Source organism: Hirundo rustica, chromosome 5, assembly GCF_015227805.2.
Source record: "Hirundo rustica isolate bHirRus1 chromosome 5, bHirRus1.pri.v3, whole genome shotgun sequence".
NCBI lineage: Eukaryota > Metazoa > Chordata > Aves > Passeriformes > Hirundinidae > Hirundo > Hirundo rustica.
Genome location: NC_053454.1, coordinates 32265906 through 32287488, shown reverse-complemented (window position 1 = coordinate 32287488; position 21583 = coordinate 32265906). Strand labels below are relative to the sequence as shown.

Genomic DNA, 21583 nt, shown 5'->3' with positions numbered 1-21583 from the left:
ATCCAGCTTTTTTTTGTTTCAATTTAGCCTGCTGTTTCTCATCCTCCTACCATGCACTGCTGTGAAGAGCCTGGCTCTGCCTTCTTGGGAGCATCCCTGTGGTAGAGGCAGCAGCTATGAGGTCCTCAAAACCATCTCTTCTCCACACTGAACAAGCCCCAGTCCCTCCATCTTCTCACTGAGTGAGAGGCCATACCCTGCATAGCCCTTTTCTGCACTTGTTCCAGTTTGTTTGTAAGTTTCTTGGACTGGGGAGCTCAAGACTGGATGCAGTACTTTTAAAGTAATGCAACTAGTGCTGAGTAGAGGAGGATAATCACTTCCCTAGATCTACTGTCCACCCTCCTGAAAACTGGTGGCCTTCTTTGTGGCTGAGGTGCTCTGGTGTCTCGTGCCTACCCACCTTTCTACAGAGCTGCTCCATACCATTGGCCCCAGCCACTATTGCTGCAAAGATCTCTTCCTTCCTATGCACAGGACTTCACATGTGCTAAATTTCACTTGGTTTCTGCTGACCCATTCCTGCAATCTCTCCAGGACTCTCTGGATGATGGCTCTGCCCTCAAACATATCCACTGGTGTGCCCTATTTGGTGTCACCTGTAAAATTCACAAATACATCTCCAACATATCTTCTGCTCATCAATATATTAAATAAGACTTGTCCCAGGACAGACCTTTGCAATTCACTTCTTACTGGCCTCTAGCTACAGTAGCCAGGACCATCAAGAGCTGCCTCAAGATGCGCTCAAAAGTATGCCAGTGGCATGAAACTCTTATCTGAATTTTGGGCTAGCAGGTCCAGGTAAAAGTTAGGACAACTGAAGGCCACCAAGGCACTAAGACCAAGGTAAGAGGATAGCAGAAGTACTGCAGTCATCCTTCATTTTCCTTGTGCAGGCTGCTTGCAATGACCTTAGGGCAGGTAAGTCATGACTTACTCATGTCAGGGTGGTCACCAGATCACCCTTCTCTATCATTCTCATCCAAGAAACCACCATGACTTCCAGACCAAGAGTGTCTTCTGTCTGCATGTCATCCTATAGCTGAAGTTAGAAGATTGCATCATTGGCATGTTCGCCTAGATGGAAAAGTTTTCCAATACACATTTGTAAAGAGAAAAAATGTTTCAAGAGCCCTTGACTCCCTGCTGCTAATAAATTTAAGTACTCTCATATCTCCCTGCCTTATGCTTTGCAAAGGTCCTCTAAATGGTTTGGTCATTGCAGACTAAACATGTTGGGAAGCATAATCGTTTATCAATATGTGTGAGACTAACAGTGGAGATAATCCAAAAGAACCTCATACTATTCACTTAGTCCCAAAGATAAAAATTACTAAATACATACTTTATAAAAATATGTCTGGAAGAAATTTCAGCCTAATGAGTCAAAGGCAAAACCATGTGTAAAATAATAAAATGCATTGAGAACAATTTATACTTAAATTTGCCTTAAAAGGTCACATTTGTGTTTCTATCCAGTCTCCTAAGGCTTGTAAATTAGCACCATGTTAAAACAGAAAGGACAGGTTGGATCTGAAACTCGCTACTTTCAAAAGTGGCTTTGTCTTGCTTCCTATGAAATAAGGCTTATATGATTGTGGGGACTCTATATAGTATGTCCACACGTACATTTGTGTCTGTTCTCCCCTAAAACCTTCTGAACACACTGTTAGACTTGGATAAGGGATAAATGAGTGCCAAAAACTCTTAACTTCCTAACAGTTATATGAAAATAAGGGGCCAGATGGAAAGAGAAACCGTAACCAGCCTCATTGGGAGTAGGGGGAAGCCTGTTATCTCATCCTCTTTTTAGGTATCAGAGAATCCAGATGGCAGGCAGACGTTGGAAGCCAGATGTCCACAGCTCTGTGCTTGAAAGATCACTTGTTATCAGTCGTGGCTCTTCTAGTCTGCAGCAAGACAGATCCACTCCCCCTGGGCCCTCAGCTCCCTATCTACATATATACCATTAGTGCAGCCCTTAGTATCTAGCACAGTGTGCAGTGCTGAGTAAACATAGAGAAAAAAAGACCTTTGATCTTTAGTAAGGCAGGGGGCATGTCATTTTTACCACTGAAAGTCCCCTTCTAAAAGACCTCTGTATTATAGACTATATATATATTCTAAAAGACCTCTTTTTCCATTACTCACAGGCTAAATCCTGCAGCTCACATTTCCAAACTCAGACCTGTCAAGTTGTTTCCCAAGGAAATGAGCAGAGGACCGTGCATTTTTGAGTTTCATTAACTATTCAGAAGGCAGATGAATTAATTTCTGAATCTTTGTTAGTTACCCTGGAAGAGCCCCCTTTCCTGCAATGTCTTCCAGAAAAAGGAGTGTGAAGAAATGCCAAGTTGCTTACCTGCATAGGATGAGACTGGGGAGATCTGTAGAGGGTACAGCTGGCTCATGCTGAGGGGCTGTTCATCACTTTCTGTTGTCACCTCTACCACCTGACAAACATCAGGAGGGTTGGCAACTATCACCTGCTCCTCACTGCTGCCGTCAAGGTGTGGCTGTCCTACAACTTGGGATTAGACACAAAAGAACTGATTACCAATAACATCTTGACCCTGTCAAATCTCTAAGAGCCTGCTTGGTATCTGACTGAGTCTTCAATAGTCTCAGCACTTTTTTCCATGCCCACCTCCTGATACAAGTTTCAGTGAGAGTTCTAAAGGAAATCTGTGATCCTCAACACCCCATGGCTTCTGAATGTTCTCATGTAAACTATACAGCAGAAGACCAAAACAGGCGTGCAAAAACCTGGCCATGGGGTGAAGCAAAACACTGTGGGACTCTGATGTACATATGACGTGAATCTATGAAAAATTTCTACTCCAGTCAGGCTCTTCTCACTGACCCTCACAATGCCATCAATGGTGTGTAGAAAAATAACAGTTGTACCTGCAATCCCCATGGTCTGTGACAGAAAGCCACCGTTTGGTTAGTTATTAACAGAGGCGTTTCCTATTCCCCCAGGCACATGATATTTAATACCAAAAGAGCACATGAAATTTAATATCAAAGGAGTGTTACTTATTTCTACAAAGTGAAGCAACCATGGATGCTTTCCAAGAGTCCTGAAATGCTTTGCAGATATTAGTTGTTCTACACAACAACCTTTTGAAAAAGGCTGACAAACCCAGGCACCAAGAAGTTACTGAGCAAAGCAAAAGTATGGTGAAAGCTGGAATCTCACTTGTCTGAAACTGCTTGACAGAATTTTCTCTGTCTTGTACAACTCATCCTTTAATCCCAGCTGTATGAACACATGACAAATGCATTAATCCAGCACAGAACTGAAAGCCATGAGTTAGATCAGAAGAATGCACAGGGATGGAGCCATCTCAGAGGATGGCTAACCTGAAACCATGGTTACCCATGAGAAAGACTATAGATATTCTTTCACTGAACATAAAGCTTCAAAAGGAACAAAAGGCTAAATTCTGTACAAATACAATGCTGTGTTGTTCAAACAATCTATTTTTTTTTCTTGACCCATGAGAGAAAAAAACATGTAGGCAATGAAATACAACAGATCTTGCAATTCTTCTGTTAAGTAACCTGAGTATATTAATTATTAAATTCGAAAAAGTCGAAAGATAGCATCTATTCCTGCATGAACTAAGATAAATAAACATGAATGCACATGTCTATACACACAATCCACTCTTGCGTTCTATCTTTACACAGGGCTTTTTGAAAAAGAAAAGTGACAGGTATTTTTCCCTGGGAAAAGTTGCATATTATTTTGCTTTGTGAAGTGCCAGCTAGCCACTGGAAAATCTTTGAAACTTAGATGTGTATTTTAAGAAACAATGTAAGCATAAAGAAAACTACACACATACCAAACAGACTTTTTAAAAGTTGAATCATTACCATTACTATGATTATGTTTCAGATATTTCATTTCCCCTTTATTTCACCTTACCTGGTTCTGAAACAACCAGCTTTTTATTGAGTGTGGTGAGAGTGGTGCAAGAGCAGACACAGTTAATTTTTTATCTGGGAGAGACCAATATTGCACAACCTGCTCAGGGTACGAGCAGGCCATCTGCACTGCTTTATCTTTTTCCTCAATACCTGACAAATTCTTACCCACCCTGAGAGATAAAATGCACAGCAAAAACTACTGCTTGCTTGGGCAATATGCCACAGCTTCCAGTGAGCTGCATGTATGTCAGAGACTCTGCAGGTGCTGTTTGTCTTTCACCCCCTCCAGCTGATTTCCTGTCTTTCTGCAAAACAATTCCAATTTACCTTTTCCTCCATGTTTACATCAAAATCCTTTCTGCATTCCTAAATAACAGCTTCTTTCTCCAGTCTGGATAAGCAGTACACCTCACATCTCATTAATAAACAACACCGGATTACAGTTCCCTACCCATCCTCAGTCAGTGACCACTACAATGCTACTCCTTCAAGTTTTACAGTAGGAGCAACAAGCATGTTCTAATACTCCTAGAAAGCAACAGCTGATTAAATGAACTGCCATAAAGAGAGCAAAACTACTCACAAACTCCTCAGACACACAAATAGTTCAGGGGAATGACTATGCAAAGCTATGACCTAAGAAATGGGGATCAAAAATAGTCACTGCACATGATTTCTGCCATCTCTCCAAGCAGAATACCAACATATTTGTCATATTTAAAAGTGGAATTCTAGACAAAATGGTACGTGAGTCATAGTATTAGGAGCTCTTGCTGCAATGACAACCTTAACCAAAAAAGAGCTGTCAAAGCCTAGTCCAATCATTCTACCGAGGAACAATTATTTACATGCTGAGATGACAGCTAATTTCTAATGTACTGGTTTCTAAATGCAGTCCTTGATGATCCTTTTTGTTAGCTCAGTGATGTTAAAAATTATCTCTTCTTCTGAGGTGTCAGTAAAAAGAACGAAGTTTCTACATTTTGCCTGCTGGTTTGAACTTCCAAATAAAATGCTATTCTATACAAACCTCTGCTTTAAGCAATGAGAAACTGCCATCTGACTGCAGTTTAACTCCCATGTGACACTGTCTACAGTCTCCTCATGGCTGAGGACCAGCCTGTGGAATAAGTCTCCATTCATGAGAAGCCAGCTAAGAGTGCCTGTAAGTGCTTTACTCTCAAAGAAGCCACCCCACTGGCACAGTACTGCTCACTGTCTCTGCAAGGTGGTGGGACTGACCTGCAACCACAACCTTGCATGGCCTAGGCTACTGAGAAATGGGTCTACCTGACTGCAACTGTGGCATGCCCTGAAGTGCAAAATGTTGATGGAAAGATAAGTCTGGCAGACCAAAAGGGTTTTTGAAGTCACTGGTGTGCTTTGTATGTAAAAAAAGCATAGAAGTACTTACCGACAAAGTTCACTGTACTGTCAACTTCATTTTTTATACTGGAGGACAGGAAATAGTCAGAAGTAACATCATTCAGCCCATTCATCCCAAAAGATGATTCAACTGGTTCTTGCTAGAATGAAAACAGTACAGTTGGGTCAAGATTGCTTTATTTTAGGAGACAGTTCATCTCTTTGTTCTGAGATGGTAACAAATCCCATCACTTCTGCCTGCCATATACCCCCTGCTCTCTGCAAGACACTGTCTTAGAACAAATATTTCTCTGAGGAGAAGCCCAAGACTAATTCATTCCTAATTCTTGTGCTTAGAAATGTAAGCTATTTTTAATTTTCAAATTTAGATTAAGCCTTCTGAGAGCAATGAAGTAGTAAGCTATTTACTACAAGAGATTAACATTTGAAAGAATCAAGGAAGAAACACTGCTTTTAAACAGTACTCTATTTAATATTCACCCTCAGTCCTTTCCAAATATGCTCTATCTCTTTGCACTTTCTAAAAGGAAGCCTTAGCTTCTGTAGAGCAATTACTAAATTCTAGCCTTAATTTTTCTCTACAGCAAGCCTTAAAGCAAACCAAAGTGTTTACACTAAATAGAGCTTTTTAGATCACATCATAAACATTTCCACAGGGCAACAGCATTTGGAAAACACCATCTGTTCTACACAGACTGAGCTTTCCACAAGATGCCTCTCTGTAAGCCTGATACACTCGAGTGGGAATCTAAAAAAAATCCCTTCAGAGTAGATACCAAAATTGATTTCATTAACTCAGGAATTCTTTAAAATTATTATTCTACACCTGCAACTTCCTCCCTGGTATTGACTCTCACAGGTTTATTGGTTACAATGTCTAAAGTCTTCTGCTCTTACTCTGCTAGCCCTGCAAGGCTGCAAGTTCTCCCCTGCTTGCTGAGCCAGAGACATTCACAGAGAGGTGCAGAGCAGTCCACACTGCACTCATTTTCACTGCTCTAAAGCATTTCAACAAAGGCAGGGCAAAGGTGAGCCTCAGGACCTGCGGTGCCAGCCCATCCCAGTGCTAACCATATGATCTGTTACCTTTGTGACACATTACTGGGGGCACTGTGGCAAGTTTTTCTGGAAGTCACATGCTGTGATTGTTATCCACTCACAAAGAATTGTCACCTTCAACACAAGCACCTCCCCAGACACTAAAGCAAGGCAAACATGCACCCTTGTCACAACATTCCTCTGCACATCAGAAGGGTAAAAAATTAAGTGTTAACGGCAACTAGGTCTTTGATGAGATGCACCAGTTTTGCTGGCCCACAGGTCAAAGACTTGAAGAGCTAGAAAAGATAAAATTAGCTGCTATTGATCCATTGAAAGTTACAACTGCAGGCTGCACACTGGAGCCCTGAGTATCTGGTGTTGAGCAACACAGCAAACACAGCAGCCCCCATAGAAACACTGCATGCAGCGCTTGCTCAACTTTACTGAGGCTCAATCACAGAGAAGTTTATTTAGTAGCCCCTTCCAAGCTTCAGAAACAATTATGCATCTTAGAACTGAGGTGATGGTGCCAGATCCACAAAAAGACTGGGATACTGGCACAGTTGGTGTTAAATCACCTAAATTTTCAGTGTTCATATGTCTAAGCTAAATGTATGGGGAAAGCTGTCACTAAGATTTTAAAAATGTCCCTCAATACGGAGCTGCGTGGTCAAAAGGATACATCTAGGATAAGGTAGAAATTAAGCCTCAGTTCAGTCCTTTGTTTCAAAAGAAACAGACTGGTTTAATCTGGGCTGCTCTGACATTTCCGTTTCCTTCCCATTATTGAGAATTCATTTTTAAATTATTTTAATGAATTATAATGCCAGACTGTTTGCCCAAAAGCCCAGTGATAGGAGACCTACCTGTGGGGTGTGAGACTTGCTTGCACCTTTGCTAACGTGGAGCAGGGATTTGGTAAGGTCCAGGACTCTCACACGCATAGGGACAAGCAGTGAGTGCCCTGAGCATCCTGCTCAAGTTCAGCCCACCAGCAAATTGCTGTGGATACCCACAGGATGCAGCAGTGGAAACAATGGGAAGCTCACTGCAAAGCTCTTGCTATGCTAAAGTCCCTTTGCAGATGTGTGCTGAGATTCTCAGCTTCTCTCTCTGCTGCTATCACCCCATTGCAGTTACCGGGCAAACTGTGGAGTAGCCTCCCACTGAGCTCCACTAGAAGAGATTTTTCAGGGTAACTGTAAGGCATTCAATTCAAAACATGCAACTCGGATCTCAGGCATTCACATCACCAAGCAAGCAATTATAAGCATCTCTCATGCTCAGAAATGTGCATTTGCTTTAATTCACCTACTAACTTTCTTCACTACTACAGCCTTCAACGTTCAACAGTCAGCCTAACAGTGGCTGAGTATGGCAAGAACACCTCTTTTAAAATCCAGGCTAGCCACTGCACATATGTGTCAGAATGGGGAACAGACAAGAATACCACCTGGCCCCAGCTCAAGAACTAACAGTAGGTATCACGGATAGGTAGGTACATGTGCTGGCACACTGCTCTTTTCTGACCAAAGCAGTTTCACTGGCTCCCTCTGAACATCAGCTACCATCAGTCACTTTATAACAAGCACACATGGCTGTGTGAGCCAAACAGGATGGTTCAAAAGTGCCTCCTATAAGAGAATTTAAGAGGCACAGCATTCTGACGGGTAACTTCACAAGTCGCAACTGCTGCGGCAGCTTCCAAAAGCTTTCAGTGGAGGACTTTTTCCCACATTTCTGGGTTCACCTGGCCCAGAGAACCTCCTGGCCAGAGGCTGCAGAGCCTGAACCCAGGCATGGGCGGCACAGCCCTTCACAAGTGAGCAGCAGGGGACCAAGCTGCCCTTACACTGCAGATGCAGCTGCTACACACAGCCCAAGGACACCAATTTTACTGAAAGCTGAGAGTCTGAAATCTCCAAAATTTGCTTTTTTGTTAAAAAATTTGAAGGTGGACTAGCTCCTGCTGGTGTGCAATACTGATCACTCCACAGAGGCCCTTGGCAGAAGTGTGAAAGCTAGGAAACACTGTGCCTCACAGGGACAGCAGACGTCAGTCTGGGCCCACGCTCTGAAGAAGCAGAAATCTCAGGCTGAGACTGAAGAGCTTTACAGCTGAGGCCTTGTAACTGACTAAACAGGAGCACACAGTGCAGCTCTGACCCTCACCTAAATGAAAATGAATTTCCAGTGCTTTACACACAGAAATTAATTGCTCCAAAAGGTAACTCTATTGTTCAGAAGCATTCCTTCCCTAATTGTATTCCTTCTTACAGAGACAAACAAATGGCAAATGTATTGCTGAGACTGCCTGTTTTCCAGCCTCCAGGCATTGTAACACAAGGGCTGTGTCCACTGATGACGTAAGTCATGGCTTTAACATATTTCAAAAAAAACCAGCCCCAAACATTCCGGGTAACTGTAGTTACTTAACCAACCACAAGCATTTGCAAGTAGCCACCACAATATACTGTTGGAGCTATTAAAAATATTTGCAACAGACTGTATTCACAAGCTCTTGCACTATTAAACTGACACTTCTTACCTTAATTTGTTTGAATTTGTCATCCTTCTCAGATTTCGTTTTTTTTCCTGCAACAACAGAAGGAAGATTTCATGAAGTCCTATGTACCATGAGTTATCCTTCACACTTTCTATATTCACCAACAAATAGCCCCAAAATGAGCCTCAAAATGGCAGGACTTCCTAGTAAAGAGAGAACACATTTTGCTTAATTTTACTCTTCCCTTAAGGTCTGGGCAGCAAAACTTCACCTTGAATGCTCCGGCTTTGTGTTTCTTTTTTAAAAGGCTACAAAAGAGAACCACGATGGGATGAAGGAAAGCAACTACAGTCAAAAAATCAAAGTGAAAAATATGGAAGAATGACAAATTAAAAAACAAGGCCTGCTGAAAAAAAGGAAGGGGGAGAAAAATATGCTTAAAGGGAAGGAAAAATCAAAATATATGTCTCATCACATTTCTGACATTTTCTCCATAGCTACAGGAAAACAGAGATTGTTTATTGATTTAATGTGAAAAGAGATCACAATAAACTTCAACCAATATTTTTGTAAATAGTTGCAACCTGGTAGGGTTATACATATTACAATTCATGCAAAAGTGGTTTATGCAATCATGCTGGACTTGGGAATCCCAAAAACCACACTGCTTGTGACTCCCACAAAATGTCATGTGCCTTGGCAGACCCTTGTGTTGCTCCCCCTGCTCTGACCTGATGTAGAAGCTCTGTCTTGCTGGTGCAAGCTCAGCTCTACCCACTGTTAGCACATGTCCCAGGAGTTTCTCCCATCTCTACTACATGATACCATAGAAAATCAGAAATGTTTGCAACCCGATTCTTTTGTTCCCACATATGTTTAGCCACATGCCACAAAAAAAAAAAAAAAAAGGCATGTGAAAATATATATTATATATGAGGCCCAAACTATGTCAGGGTTTTACAGTAACTGGACTTTCTGCAGAATCTTTTCCTTTTACAGCCCCCATTCCCAGAATCTCAGCTTTAAAGATAAACTTTTGTAGTTCCTACATGAAACTACTGCCAAGGGACATGTTATGGTCCAGAGGAATGTGCCTAAACATACCAAATACACTATTGACAAGAGACTGGAAACAGTTTCAAAAGAAATGTTCTACCTTTTGCTTATTGATCTCCATTTCACAATACGATTCTGCCCAAAAATGCCATGGTTCATCATTTCCAGTCACCTTAAACTGAAGATTTGCCTTTCACTTCTCAATCGAAGAAAATAGCAAACTGTAGCAACAGGTGAACTGAACTGGATTTTAGCGGAACACCATGTGTTTGGTTTGCAGGTTATCTTTTCATCCAAATTATAGGCAACACCGGAAACCAGAGGACTAAGGAAACCATTGTTCTACTGCACAAACCAGCAAGGAAGCCATATGAAAGCTAATGAGCCCTTAATAAACCAATGTTTCTACTTTGAAAGAAACCAAATACTCATGAGATTGACCCGGTGGTTAGATCTCCTCCTGGCAGCCAGGAGATTTAATCCCTAAATTTGGGGATTCAGACACTTTCCCATTTCACCATTATCGTGCTCTGTAGGTTCGTTTATCATGGTCTTTGTAACTAACAATGTGGTTTCGTGGTTCAATGTTCTGAGTGGAGCGTACTGCTCTCACTCAGCTCAAGAGAGAGCCAGTTTAACTGTACCCTTGCCTGAAAAAAGATACCAAAATCTCTGCCACCATATTCTGAATGACCCCTACTGAGTTAAGTATGTTGAGCTCTAATACCCCCTAACCATACTCCTTGACTGAAGGAGACTAGATTCTGAACACAACTCCATCAGCTTTAACAGACAAATATCAACAGCTTGGGGCTATCATATCTCATTGATCCGCTCTTCTGAATGTAGCCCATTTTTCATACAGCTGTTCTTAAGTTCCAGTCATTTCCCAGCCAGCCAGGGCACCATGTGCAGTTTGCACTGGTGTCTTGCTGCATACTGAGCTACCAGCAGTAGGTGTTTTTCTCAACACAACGCCCTCAGCAGCATTTCATGTTGACAAGCTCTTCCCTCTACCTTTTTTGGAAGGTCTTTCAGATAACGGCAGCATCCGGTAGACCCTGAAGGCATTGTTTCCTTTCTTTATACTTTTGTCCTTCACTTCTTCTATGTCAGGCAAGGAGTTCATAGCGCAACGGAAGTTTGCCTTCCATGTCTTTGGATCAGGTTTATCTACTCCTGACTGGTATTTTCCTAAGCAAGAAAAGAAAGTTAGGCACATATGACATGTGATTGAAGATCCAAGTCAGGTTAACAGCGTAGGCTAGCTTCGAGGTCTCAGCCTTTGGTTCCCATGACAAGCATTCAAACAATAGCCGAGGTTGCAAGAGAGTGCTGTGATCTCATTCTCATGCACATTTCTAGAACAGATGATGAACAGCTTGTGCTCAAGAAACACCCAGGGCACTGCAGATCTGATGTGATTCCATAACAACATGGAAAACCTTGCACAGCATTTACCTTTATTATGTCTGGCTGAAATCCACAGAAAGGCATAAAAAGCCTAAGGGCCTATGTCTACAAAGTGCTGACTGTGCTCTACTCCTGACAGTTTTGAACCCAATGTCGTTAACATTTAAATCAATTAAGTTTTACTGTGTTCCTCAATGCAAATGAGTTATGGCACTTCAATTAAGCTGGAGAGTATTGTAGGCCTTGAAAAAGCTCTTAGCCTCCCACAGATCCGGGAACTTAAATTCACTCTCTGTGTTAGTAAAAGCAAAGACAAGAAAGAAGGAAAATATAACTTTATAAGGGAAAACAATGTGAAAATCTGTCCTGCAAAAAGAGAGTTCTAATACCTGTGTGAATTGCCCAGTTTCTAAATAAGGGAGCATCTTTTTCAACATCCCATCCATGTCTTGCGGCATGCATCCAAGGAATCTGAAAAATCTTCTTCTCCTGAAAGGGAAAACAAACAGGAAATGCCAACACTGACAGACTTGAGGAATCTTCTGATGATTTTGAGTCACTAATTTACAAGCACAGGTTCAGTATCTCCAAGTGTTTTGCTCCCTTCTAGCCCAGTGTCACTGTCACCGAAATCAACAGGAAAATATCCACTGGCGTCACCAAAAGCAGAACACAGTCCAAGCGCATGAAATACTCAAAAGCCGCTTCACAGAAGATGAGCCTGGCAGTTTTCCAAGCTGACACATAGAAAAAACATGCAGTACTACACATTTCTAAGCTTTCATACAAAGGATAGTTTTGTCAGCACAGACACTTTTATGATTAGGAAAAATATATCTGAAACTAAACAACCACAGGAACAGAGAAAAAACAAGGGATTTAGAATTCAGCCAGTAAATACTAGTATGGTGAAGAAAAGAGATCTTGCAAATTTGTATGTCCAGCAAACAGACATAAGAATATATCAACGGTAGGCATCTCTCCAGTGGGGATAAAAAAACCCCAGACACTCATATGAAGAAGGGCATTGAAGATAGGTTAAACACATTTTAGTTCAGAAACTTCAGACCAAAGAGAAGTGCACTTAAATGCAAAGGAAGGCTTTTTAAAATTTGATTTTTTGACACACAGCTAAATCAGGGCATGCCTTACGTGGTATCGGTATAAACTGATTCCCCAAGGGATCATGGAAGATCCCTGGCAACTATTAAAGATGGTAGTTTTAGGATGTAGCTTCAGCTCTGGGGGCCCAATGGCTTTCAGAGCTTGAATAGCATGTTTCCTACACTCCTTCCACAAGCACATAGCACACAGGATATTGGGCCAGAAGGATGCTGGACCAGATGTGCTTTTATGTCACACAGCATGGTAATGAATTCCTTTGTCCTGACCCAGAGGGCTGCTTCAGAACTCTTCACGCTGTTTTCTGCAAAGCCATACAAGCTGAGCTTGTTCCACAACACTTGTTTTTTCTCCCCTGTTGGGAAGAATACTTAACTGGCTTCACACGCAGACAACTTGCACTATAAACTCTGCCACTGCAGGTTTAGATCCAATTATCAGTCTGTGAAGAGAAAAGTGCTTCCAGGGCAAAATGCACCCTCCTCCTGCAGCATCCACCTGAGCTATGCAACCAGAATGTCACCCTAAAAGAGCCTATTTCTCTCTACTGACTACATACAACTCTAGACAGGCAGCTCTCATTTAAATGACTGCATTGTAGATACCTGGTTGGGTGAGATGAATCCTTCACCCTTTCCCCTTCCCCCAACAACCACTTTTCTTTCCTGACTGTCTGGTTAATATTTCACTCATGCCAAGGCTAGGTTTATTTCTCTTCCTTCCCGTCTGATCTTTTCTTCTTCTGAGCCTGCGTTTTGTCCTTCAACTTGTCTTTAATTCTTTCTGTCACATTTGCTTGTTCAGAATTGCATTCTTCCCTTCTTGCTTGACTTCATCTTTAATTTGGTGCAAGCACTGATTTAACGTGTTCCTCATTCCTCTCAAGTCCTCACACTCTGAATCTTCCTCTTAATGTAGTTCCATCACTTCTATCACGTGAAGTTTGTCTTTACTCTTCCCTCTACATATAAGTAAATCATCAACAGAGACACCTCTTTCCCCAACTCAAAGCAATTAAAAGAAAGCCCCAAAGCAACTATCTGTGGTCCACAATGCTACAGTATTCACCAGACCTAGAATAAGCTTCCCTGCCTCTGCTCTTTCATAGACTATAAAAAGAAAGGGAAAAAACCCCCATACTTCAACAGAAAACAGTTTCTATCAACAAGAACTTTAAGAATAGACCAGATTAAAATAGACCACATGATAATTCAAAACCTAGCAGACTGAACAAGACTCCAGACATAGCATCCTGGCATCATCAACTGCACTCACTGCTTCAAAAGAAGCTGCAAGGACACTCAAGAGGAGTCTAAGCAGTCATCACAGTGCTTCTGTTCATTATAGAAAGTTCTTCCCAATCCCAGACGTCTTGAAGCACAAGAATTATACACAAATTATAACACAAATAACAAAACCACAGAAGCCATGTGTATTATAATTTTATAATACATATAAAAGTTTACACTCCACAGCAAGTACAAATTTCCTCATCAACTATGAAATATCTACCCGGAAATCCTGCAAAGACAGTTGATTACATCAATACCATGTAGCCGAGTGTCCTGCTCTAGTCTAGCTGGATACCTTCTTTTTAAATACTACTTCTTTATTTCACACATTATCAAACATTACCTATAATTCTTCTTCAGTCCATGCTGCCTAATAATGACCTTAACAGGAAAGAGCTCATCAGTGCTTTCTCTCAGATTTGGAAAATCATGTGCTGACTGGTCCAGCATTCCATCATTGGACTTTCGTGCAGGAATCTCGTGCTTCTGTCAAAAAACTAGCCTCAACTAAAGTCAAAAACATAACCCACAAAAATTTTGCACTGTAACAGGAATTGCTATCAAACTCCAGTGGGAATACCAAAAGGGAAAGCTGTGGCATTCTTAGAAATAGGCATGAAGAGAAAAGTAGATCAAACCTCAGCTGGTTAGAGCAGCATGGTGCTGCTAAGGCCAAGGTTGTGGTTTCAAGCCCTGCACGGGCCATTCAGGTAAGAGTTAGACTTGATGATCCTCATGAGTCCCTTCCAATTCAGAATGTCCTGTGATCTGTGATCACTTGGAACTCTGGCACTGCAAAATGCTTGGAGCAAGTGCTTGAGTGTGGGACCACATACTAGCTACAAAGTCACAGGACAAATCTGAAACAGCAGTATCCATCTCCAAGATAATACTCCAAGTATCCATCAAAGCAGCAGATTGCCCCTCCGTCACAGCTACTCAGAATGTTTCCTTTTCCAGATCCATGAGGAACAGTCGTAATCCCTCTGCTCACGTCCCCTCTGCCCTCTACTGAACTATGTTGTTTCATTAACACCTCCCAGTTTTCTCTCTCTGGGAAGGTAAAGAAATTCCTTTTGTGCCACTCAGAAGGATAACATCTTCACCAGAGAGGTGCACAAGTATTTATGTTTTAAGCCCTATAAGGACGGGTTTGTTCTGGAGGTATAATGATGAACTGACAGTAGGAGAAAGAATTGTGTCAGCTGTACCCGATTTGTCATTTCTACCTGAGAGAGGTTCAATTCTTTCTTCAGTTTGGGAAAAGTCCCCAGGAACAGACAGCCAATGACAACCCAGAATGGTAATAATTTCTTTCATATTTAAACATTATTTCCTTAAAAGCTGTGCACACAGAGAGTTTCATTCTCTTGGTAATCTGACACACCTTCTTATCTAAACTGTGAACTGTTCTTTACTAAACTCTGATTAAAATACTACAGCCTATAAAGTTGATTCTGTGTGTATGGAACAGGCTGTGATACACACGACACTTCACTGATTCTGTCCATGTATGGCTTTGTTTATGGTAAAAACAGAAATATTTTTGGTTTAACTATCCATTGTTGGAATGAACGTGTAAACATTTTTAAGCAGAAAGGCTCAGGAGTGCAGTTTTCTTGTTGAGCATACTAAAGGCAATCCAGGCTGATGCCAAATCAGAGGGTGGAAGTGGGGAATGAGAATTTAATAAACCTCAAGGCAGAGAAATTACTTCAGAATTAGGCAGAAACACCCTGGATAGCAAAGGACAGCAGATACAGACTGTCAGTAGGAAACCTAACACCAAAATAGAGATATTCAAGGAGAAGGAACTGAACATGGGACTCAAATTACAAAGACAACAGTAAAAACTGGTCTCCCCTTCAGCTGTGACTCCATTATGCAACAAGGACCTACTCAAATTCACAGTGCAGCTAACTAGGGAATGGATAAAGCAAAATTTATTTACCCAGCCACAGCATGAGAGTCACTGATGCACAAAGTTACTGAGAAACAAGATTCATAGATAAAATTTAAAGTGCTCCTGGTAATTTCATAGTCATGAGCATTTCTAGCTTTGAAAGCTGAAAAAGTAGTAATTTCAACTGTCATTCTTCAACTCTAAAAATGAGCACCTGAGTACCACAACTACTACTGCTATAGGGAGGATAACAGACTATTTGGCTTAGTGACTAAAGCAGACAGGTTGTTCCTATGTTTCTACACCTGATTTTGTGCATTTCCACCCATTCTGATAATAAAGGAGCCTCTAGCAAAAACAGCTTCATGCTTTTCAGTGTGGTGAATTACTCTCCTGCATAGTGCAGAAAGCATGCAACGTTTCCATAATTCATTGCTATTCAATGTCTCAAATACACTCCTAGATTTTACTCAACCAACCAAAATAAATTCAGATTGGGCACTGACATTTTTGAGCTCATGACTGTGTTCCCAAAGTGTCTTGAGCACTTCGTAAGAGCTCAGTACCAGGAATATTAAGTTTGAGTCTGGCAGGGGAAAAGTCACCCAATTTTCTCCCAGGTTGAGAAGTATCAGAGAAGTCACACAAATCTGAAACAGCAGACCGTTGCTTCAACTCGGAGTCTAACACAGAACATAGTCTTCCTTCTGAGGAGAGTATTTTGAACACATCCCTCTGATGCTACTTGTTGAACAATGTGTTCCCAGGTTAAAAAAAAAAAGTCCAAGCAGAGTCTCCAGAAACACTCCCTTCAACAACAAAGAGTTGGAAAATGCTTTTAAATGAGCCACAAATCCACCAGGCCAAAGACAGCCGCTTCAGATCTGGCAGGCGAGGCCAGAGGAACAGGTTCAGCAGGAAGCATTCAGCTTTGCCCTTCCTCCCCACGTGACCCCTTTGAAAACCAGGAATGAGCTGATTTACCTATGCAGACCTCAGCCACTGCTATCAAGTTCCCCTTCAGCACACGCAGGCACACCCCCCTTACCTTATTTAGCCACTTCAGCCCTGGTATTCTGTTAGAGTTGATCTGTTCTTCCAGCCAGGGCCGCATCCGCATCCTTTCGACAGGCATTGTCACCCACCTGGGAAGGAGCTGCAGGGAACAAGGGACAAGGTGACTTGTAGCCAGGCAGAACTCCCAGGTGGCTCCTCCATCTCTGTGCAGTACACTAATTAAAGCTTTACAGACGCTGAACAATTGTAAATATAATCATTATTTTAGATCTGTGTGCGAGCCTCCCCTAAGAGCAAATGAGATGATAAAGTCTTCTTTATGGCAGAAAATACTCTTCTGGTACACTTGTATTAAGAAAGCCTTCACCTGAAGATCTCAAAGGATATCAGCAAAAGCTTGTCTGTTGGTACAGGCAGGATACCAGAAGTCACAAAGGAAAACACACTCTTGGAGATACCTCTTTCTGGTCCACATACCTGCATTTGTAGATGACCTTTTTTTGCCAAGAAAAATAATGTAACGAAAAAGAATCACATGCAGGAGGCATCACTGTACTGGCTAAAATGATGCTTCTGCTAACCAAAGGGCTTTCAAATGGCTGTTTCAGTCCTATGAAGTTGACTAGAATTAATAAAAGTACATTTTACATCACAACAGTTTAGTAGACCACTTTGGCTCTGAGTAGTTTGACCTCCTCCCTCCAGCCTTCTCTGATCAATCCAGTCACTGATTTTTTTAGCTGTTATTTTACATTTCAGTGCTGTTCAGCTACGAAGTCAGTGCTTCACACACCCCTCAGCTGCACTATACCACATTATATTATCCAGTTAAAACTCAAACTGACTTATTTTTCTGTCTCTCTCTCTCTCTCTCACAGGCACACATGACCTTGATGCCACTTCCCTGTTTAGAGTTGTAAATTATTGACATAAGAGTCCAAAGTCTTGAACCTGAGGCAGAAAATTTTAAAAACATTAACCAACTGGCACTAGATGCAGGTTAAAGCACCACATTAAATGCCTGTTAAGCACCCCGGAACCCATCATTTCCACATTCAAGTACTTGCATTTAGGCTGCTGCTTCTCCTTGCCCCCTCTGCACTGGGTTCAGCTCCTTCCTCTCTCTTTTGCTCTTCACATCTGTGTTCTCTGCATCATTCTTAACTTCTCTGCTCCACTATTCTTGTCACCTTTGATCTTAAAAATAAAAAAGAGAAAAATTTGAAAGCACACAGCAATGGCACAAATGTAAATAGGTTTGTTCTCGCTTCCTACGGGAGTACAGGCATAGGACAGACTAACAATTAGGCAGTACCAAGCCCACACCCAGCACAAGAGGAAGAAAAACGTTCAAAGTTTCCTCTCATTGCTCTGAGGACATGTATTTCCTTGAAACTAATAAGCAATTAAAACCTGAATGTAACAATAAGGTTCTTTGATGTGTTCAGAGAATTTACCAGCAGCCATGCTCACACTAATCTTTTAGCAAACATATTGGTATTTTGTTTACTACTGTGCAGAGCTGGTCACTTGCACTTCAGCTGCAGCCTCTTGCAGTAACTACTAATTTCTAAAATAGCTCAGAAAATGGTTGCAACTGCTCAGCTCCCTTTCAGGTTCACTTCGGATATGAAAAAACAGCCAACCCCAAGAATCCAACAGCAGACAAGCCCTTGTGCATATCCACTCTCTGTGTAAAAGGGAAGCTGTTTTCTGGGCAAGGATGATGTGGGTTCAGCTTTTTTAGCCCGCAGGTTGGTGGCAAACAGCTGGCCATGCCATTGCACCCCCTCCCCTTGTCACCAGCAATCCTCATCCAGGTTGCAGAATGCGTACGGGAGATCTCTACCATCCTCCTCTAATACAGCTTGAGTCAAAGCTGAAAAATGCAAATGGCAATCTACTAAAAACATGAGCGTATTTTTATTTGTCTGACAAAGAAGAAACAATTATTGGCAACAGATGCATTTCTTTATAAGGTATCTTTAAGTATGCATGCACTTTGAGACAATTCCTGGAAACACTGTGCATTAGATTCAGCATTCAATGTGAGTGTTCCCATTTAGCAGTCAGACTTGTCTCCGGGGTAATGAGCCCCTAAGATAAATTTCAAGCCCATCTGAATGAACAACTCAGACAGAAGGCAGAAAAGTCATCTTGAAAGCAGCCAGCAATGAATCCCACTCGGGACAGGCAACATGGAAGAAACAGAAGCTGCCTTTGTACAAAAGCAATATATTTCAGGAAACGAGAAAGCTGCCAACAATCGCTACTACCAGGAAGCCTGTCTTGCCCAAAGCAGCAGTTGAGCCAACCTGTCTTTGCCCTCCCACATCCCTGGGGTTTTCCCCAGCTGCTCCCCTGCAGGTGCTGCAGAGAGGTGCTCATCTCCTTTTTGGCACTCTGGGATTCCTCTGGGATTAGCAACTGCAGCTGCCAGTACACACCTCCCCATCCATCACCCAGACCAAGACAAATTAATCCAAGGTAATCAGGAGAGAAGTTTGGCTTGTGAGAAGAGAGGAGTGGCTCCCAAGACCTGTTCATCTGATAGTACATTCGAACTCAGATAAAAACAATCCCACAATGATGTTCATCTAGAGGGAACAGTAGGAATCTCCTGGAGTTATGTCCTTCACAGAGGAGCAAGAACAGCCGTGCCTCTGCTCATGAAAACACAACCCCTACACCACGCTCCTTTAAGAGCACATGCTGCTGAAAATATAGCTGGATGTGTTCAGAAGACATTCCCAGACCCGTCGGCCTCAGGACAGCACTGACCACAATGGTGCTAAAATCTAGCACGGTTTTGTCAGTTGCATGTCAACAACATCCTTTTGATGATAATACCAAGTCAACTCTACTGAGTAATGGCCTGTGGGAAATGAAGGTGCCATATCTCCATCCAGAGCTGTCAAATGCATGATTTATTTGTACAGAAATAAACATCAGCTTCTGTAGAGCCTTAAAAGTAGTTTCTGGCAGTCTATAAATGGCATTACTGGGTGCACTTGAAGCCTCATTCCACTGGCTCCAGGTGGGAGAACCTGTAAGTCTGTCCATCAGTGAGTACAGATTCAACTGACTGACACTAAAAATCATTCCAGTTTGTAAAGATGTTTGCAATGCTCCAAAATAGGCAGCAAAAGCATGTAAAGTTTCAGGGGCTATCGCCTAACACCACACCAGCTTCATCATCCATCAGAATGTATCAGTTATAAAACAAACCTACAAAATCAGAAACTAAGGTGAGCCCTACAAAAGAGCAGGTATGCCAAGTCTCTTGCCAGCCTCTCTCCAGTTTTTACCCAGCTGAAAGAAAAAAAGCAGAAAAAGACAATCCTTTCAAGGAGCACAAAACATCAACATTTATAATCTGGAGCTGGCTGGAAAAAAAAAAAAAAAGAGCACTTACCCACCTACCTCCCCCTCCTGATCAGTCTCAATGTTGCATTTCCCCCACACATTCACACCTAGAAGAAGCTACATACAGCTACATACAGCCATTGGTACCTTTTACAAGTCTAACAAGTATTTTCAGAGCTGCTAAGGTATCCAGTTCCCACTGGCTTCACCACTACCACAATTTCCTGAGCTCTGGCTACCCATCTGCTGGCCTAAGCAAACCTCTCCAGAAGCCAGGTTACTTTTGCCTGCCTGAACCTTCCACACCCGGGTTAACCAGGAGAAAAATGGCTTAATGCTTGCCTTGGCTCACTTGACACCATCTTCCCCCTACACTGCAGAGGCCATGGATGGAGCCAGGGAGAGAAGCAGAGCTGGCTGGGAGGAAGGAAGGGGCAGCACCAGCTCCACCAGTGGCAAAGAAGCACCTTGTACTCCATCACCCTTCAGTCCCATCCCAGTTTTGCTGCATGTTAACGCTACTCTTTGCATAGGCAGCTTTCTGAGGAAGTCCAGGAATTCAGTAGGCTTAGAAACAACACCTCTTTCTGCAGGGTCTTCTTCATCTGCTTGAACCTGGATCATGGCTCCCATCCTGCTCAATAACACATGTGCCAGCACAACCAAGAGAGGAAAGCACTCTGGCATTAGGGGTGGGAAGGAGCAGCTGTGAAGGACAGGGAGGAACCCCTTAATCCAAAACTACTCCTGTGCTTTTAGACAACAGTTTTAAATCTGGATAGTACAGACCCCCAGCATCTATTTCATTAGAACAGGAAAATTATTTAATACTCCGAGGGACCGAATGTTGAAGTCTTTCTGGCATTATGTTGAAGATAATTCCGGTTTGTTTTTTCTTCTGGTTTATCACTGTCTCATGGTGGAGGAAAGGAAGACTAATCACCAAGAAACACAGTTCACTACAGACGGGACCACAGAAAGCATTTTTCTGCCCTGTCTTTAGAGAGGAGCTCATTTAGATATTGTAAAGAGGTCTAACCTGCTAGGATATCATTCTATGATTCTTAGTAAGCCATTCTTAGTAAGACAGCCAGTCTTCAAAAATCACTGTTTTTAACCATGCCTGCTACAAATGCATTAATACTGGTAGCTCCAGGAATATAATTTCTGCTTTCTTGCCCTATTTTTACCACCTGTCTTAATATTAGAGTGGGCCACAGTCAGGGGCATTTGCTGTTTTGGGGGTGGAACCTTAAATATACTGATGAACATGAAGACATCAATAAAATTATTCCCAAACCAGCAGCAAGTGGGCAAGATGTCAGCCCCAATTCTCCAGCATTTTCATGGAGGGGGAGGCCACTGAGAGCCTGTGAAGAGCCATTCCCACACAAGAAGCCTGGCCCATGGATGGGCTGCCACCACAGTTCTTCTTTGAAGCTTTAACTACCACACTATTCACGCTAGTCCTGTGATCAGTTCAGCCTATTTTTTGCAACAAGAAACTTCAAGAACATGGTGAAGGATACTCCCCAACAAGCT

At 42.1% G+C, this 21583-nt stretch overlaps 1 protein-coding gene across 3 annotated transcripts in view; it reads right to left on the bottom strand.

The window, feature by feature from the left end:
- Nucleotides 1–21583, bottom strand: part of IRF2 (interferon regulatory factor 2) — a 40307-nt gene that overhangs the window by 5328 nt on the left and 13396 nt on the right. For all 3 annotated transcript variants that reach the window (XM_040064590.2, XM_040064587.2, XM_040064591.2), the window contains 7 exons: nt 17743–17872; nt 16707–16814; nt 11731–11830; nt 10946–11122; nt 8915–8961; nt 5354–5465; nt 2366–2530 (listed from right to left, as the gene is read on the bottom strand). In XM_040064590.2, coding sequence (XP_039920524.1) covers nt 2366–2530; nt 5354–5465; nt 8915–8961; nt 10946–11122; nt 11731–11830; nt 16707–16793 — 688 coding nt within the window. In that variant the 5' untranslated portion in view covers nt 16794–16814; nt 17743–17872. The remainder of the gene's footprint in view (nt 1–2365; nt 2531–5353; nt 5466–8914; nt 8962–10945; nt 11123–11730; nt 11831–16706; nt 16815–17742; nt 17873–21583) is intronic.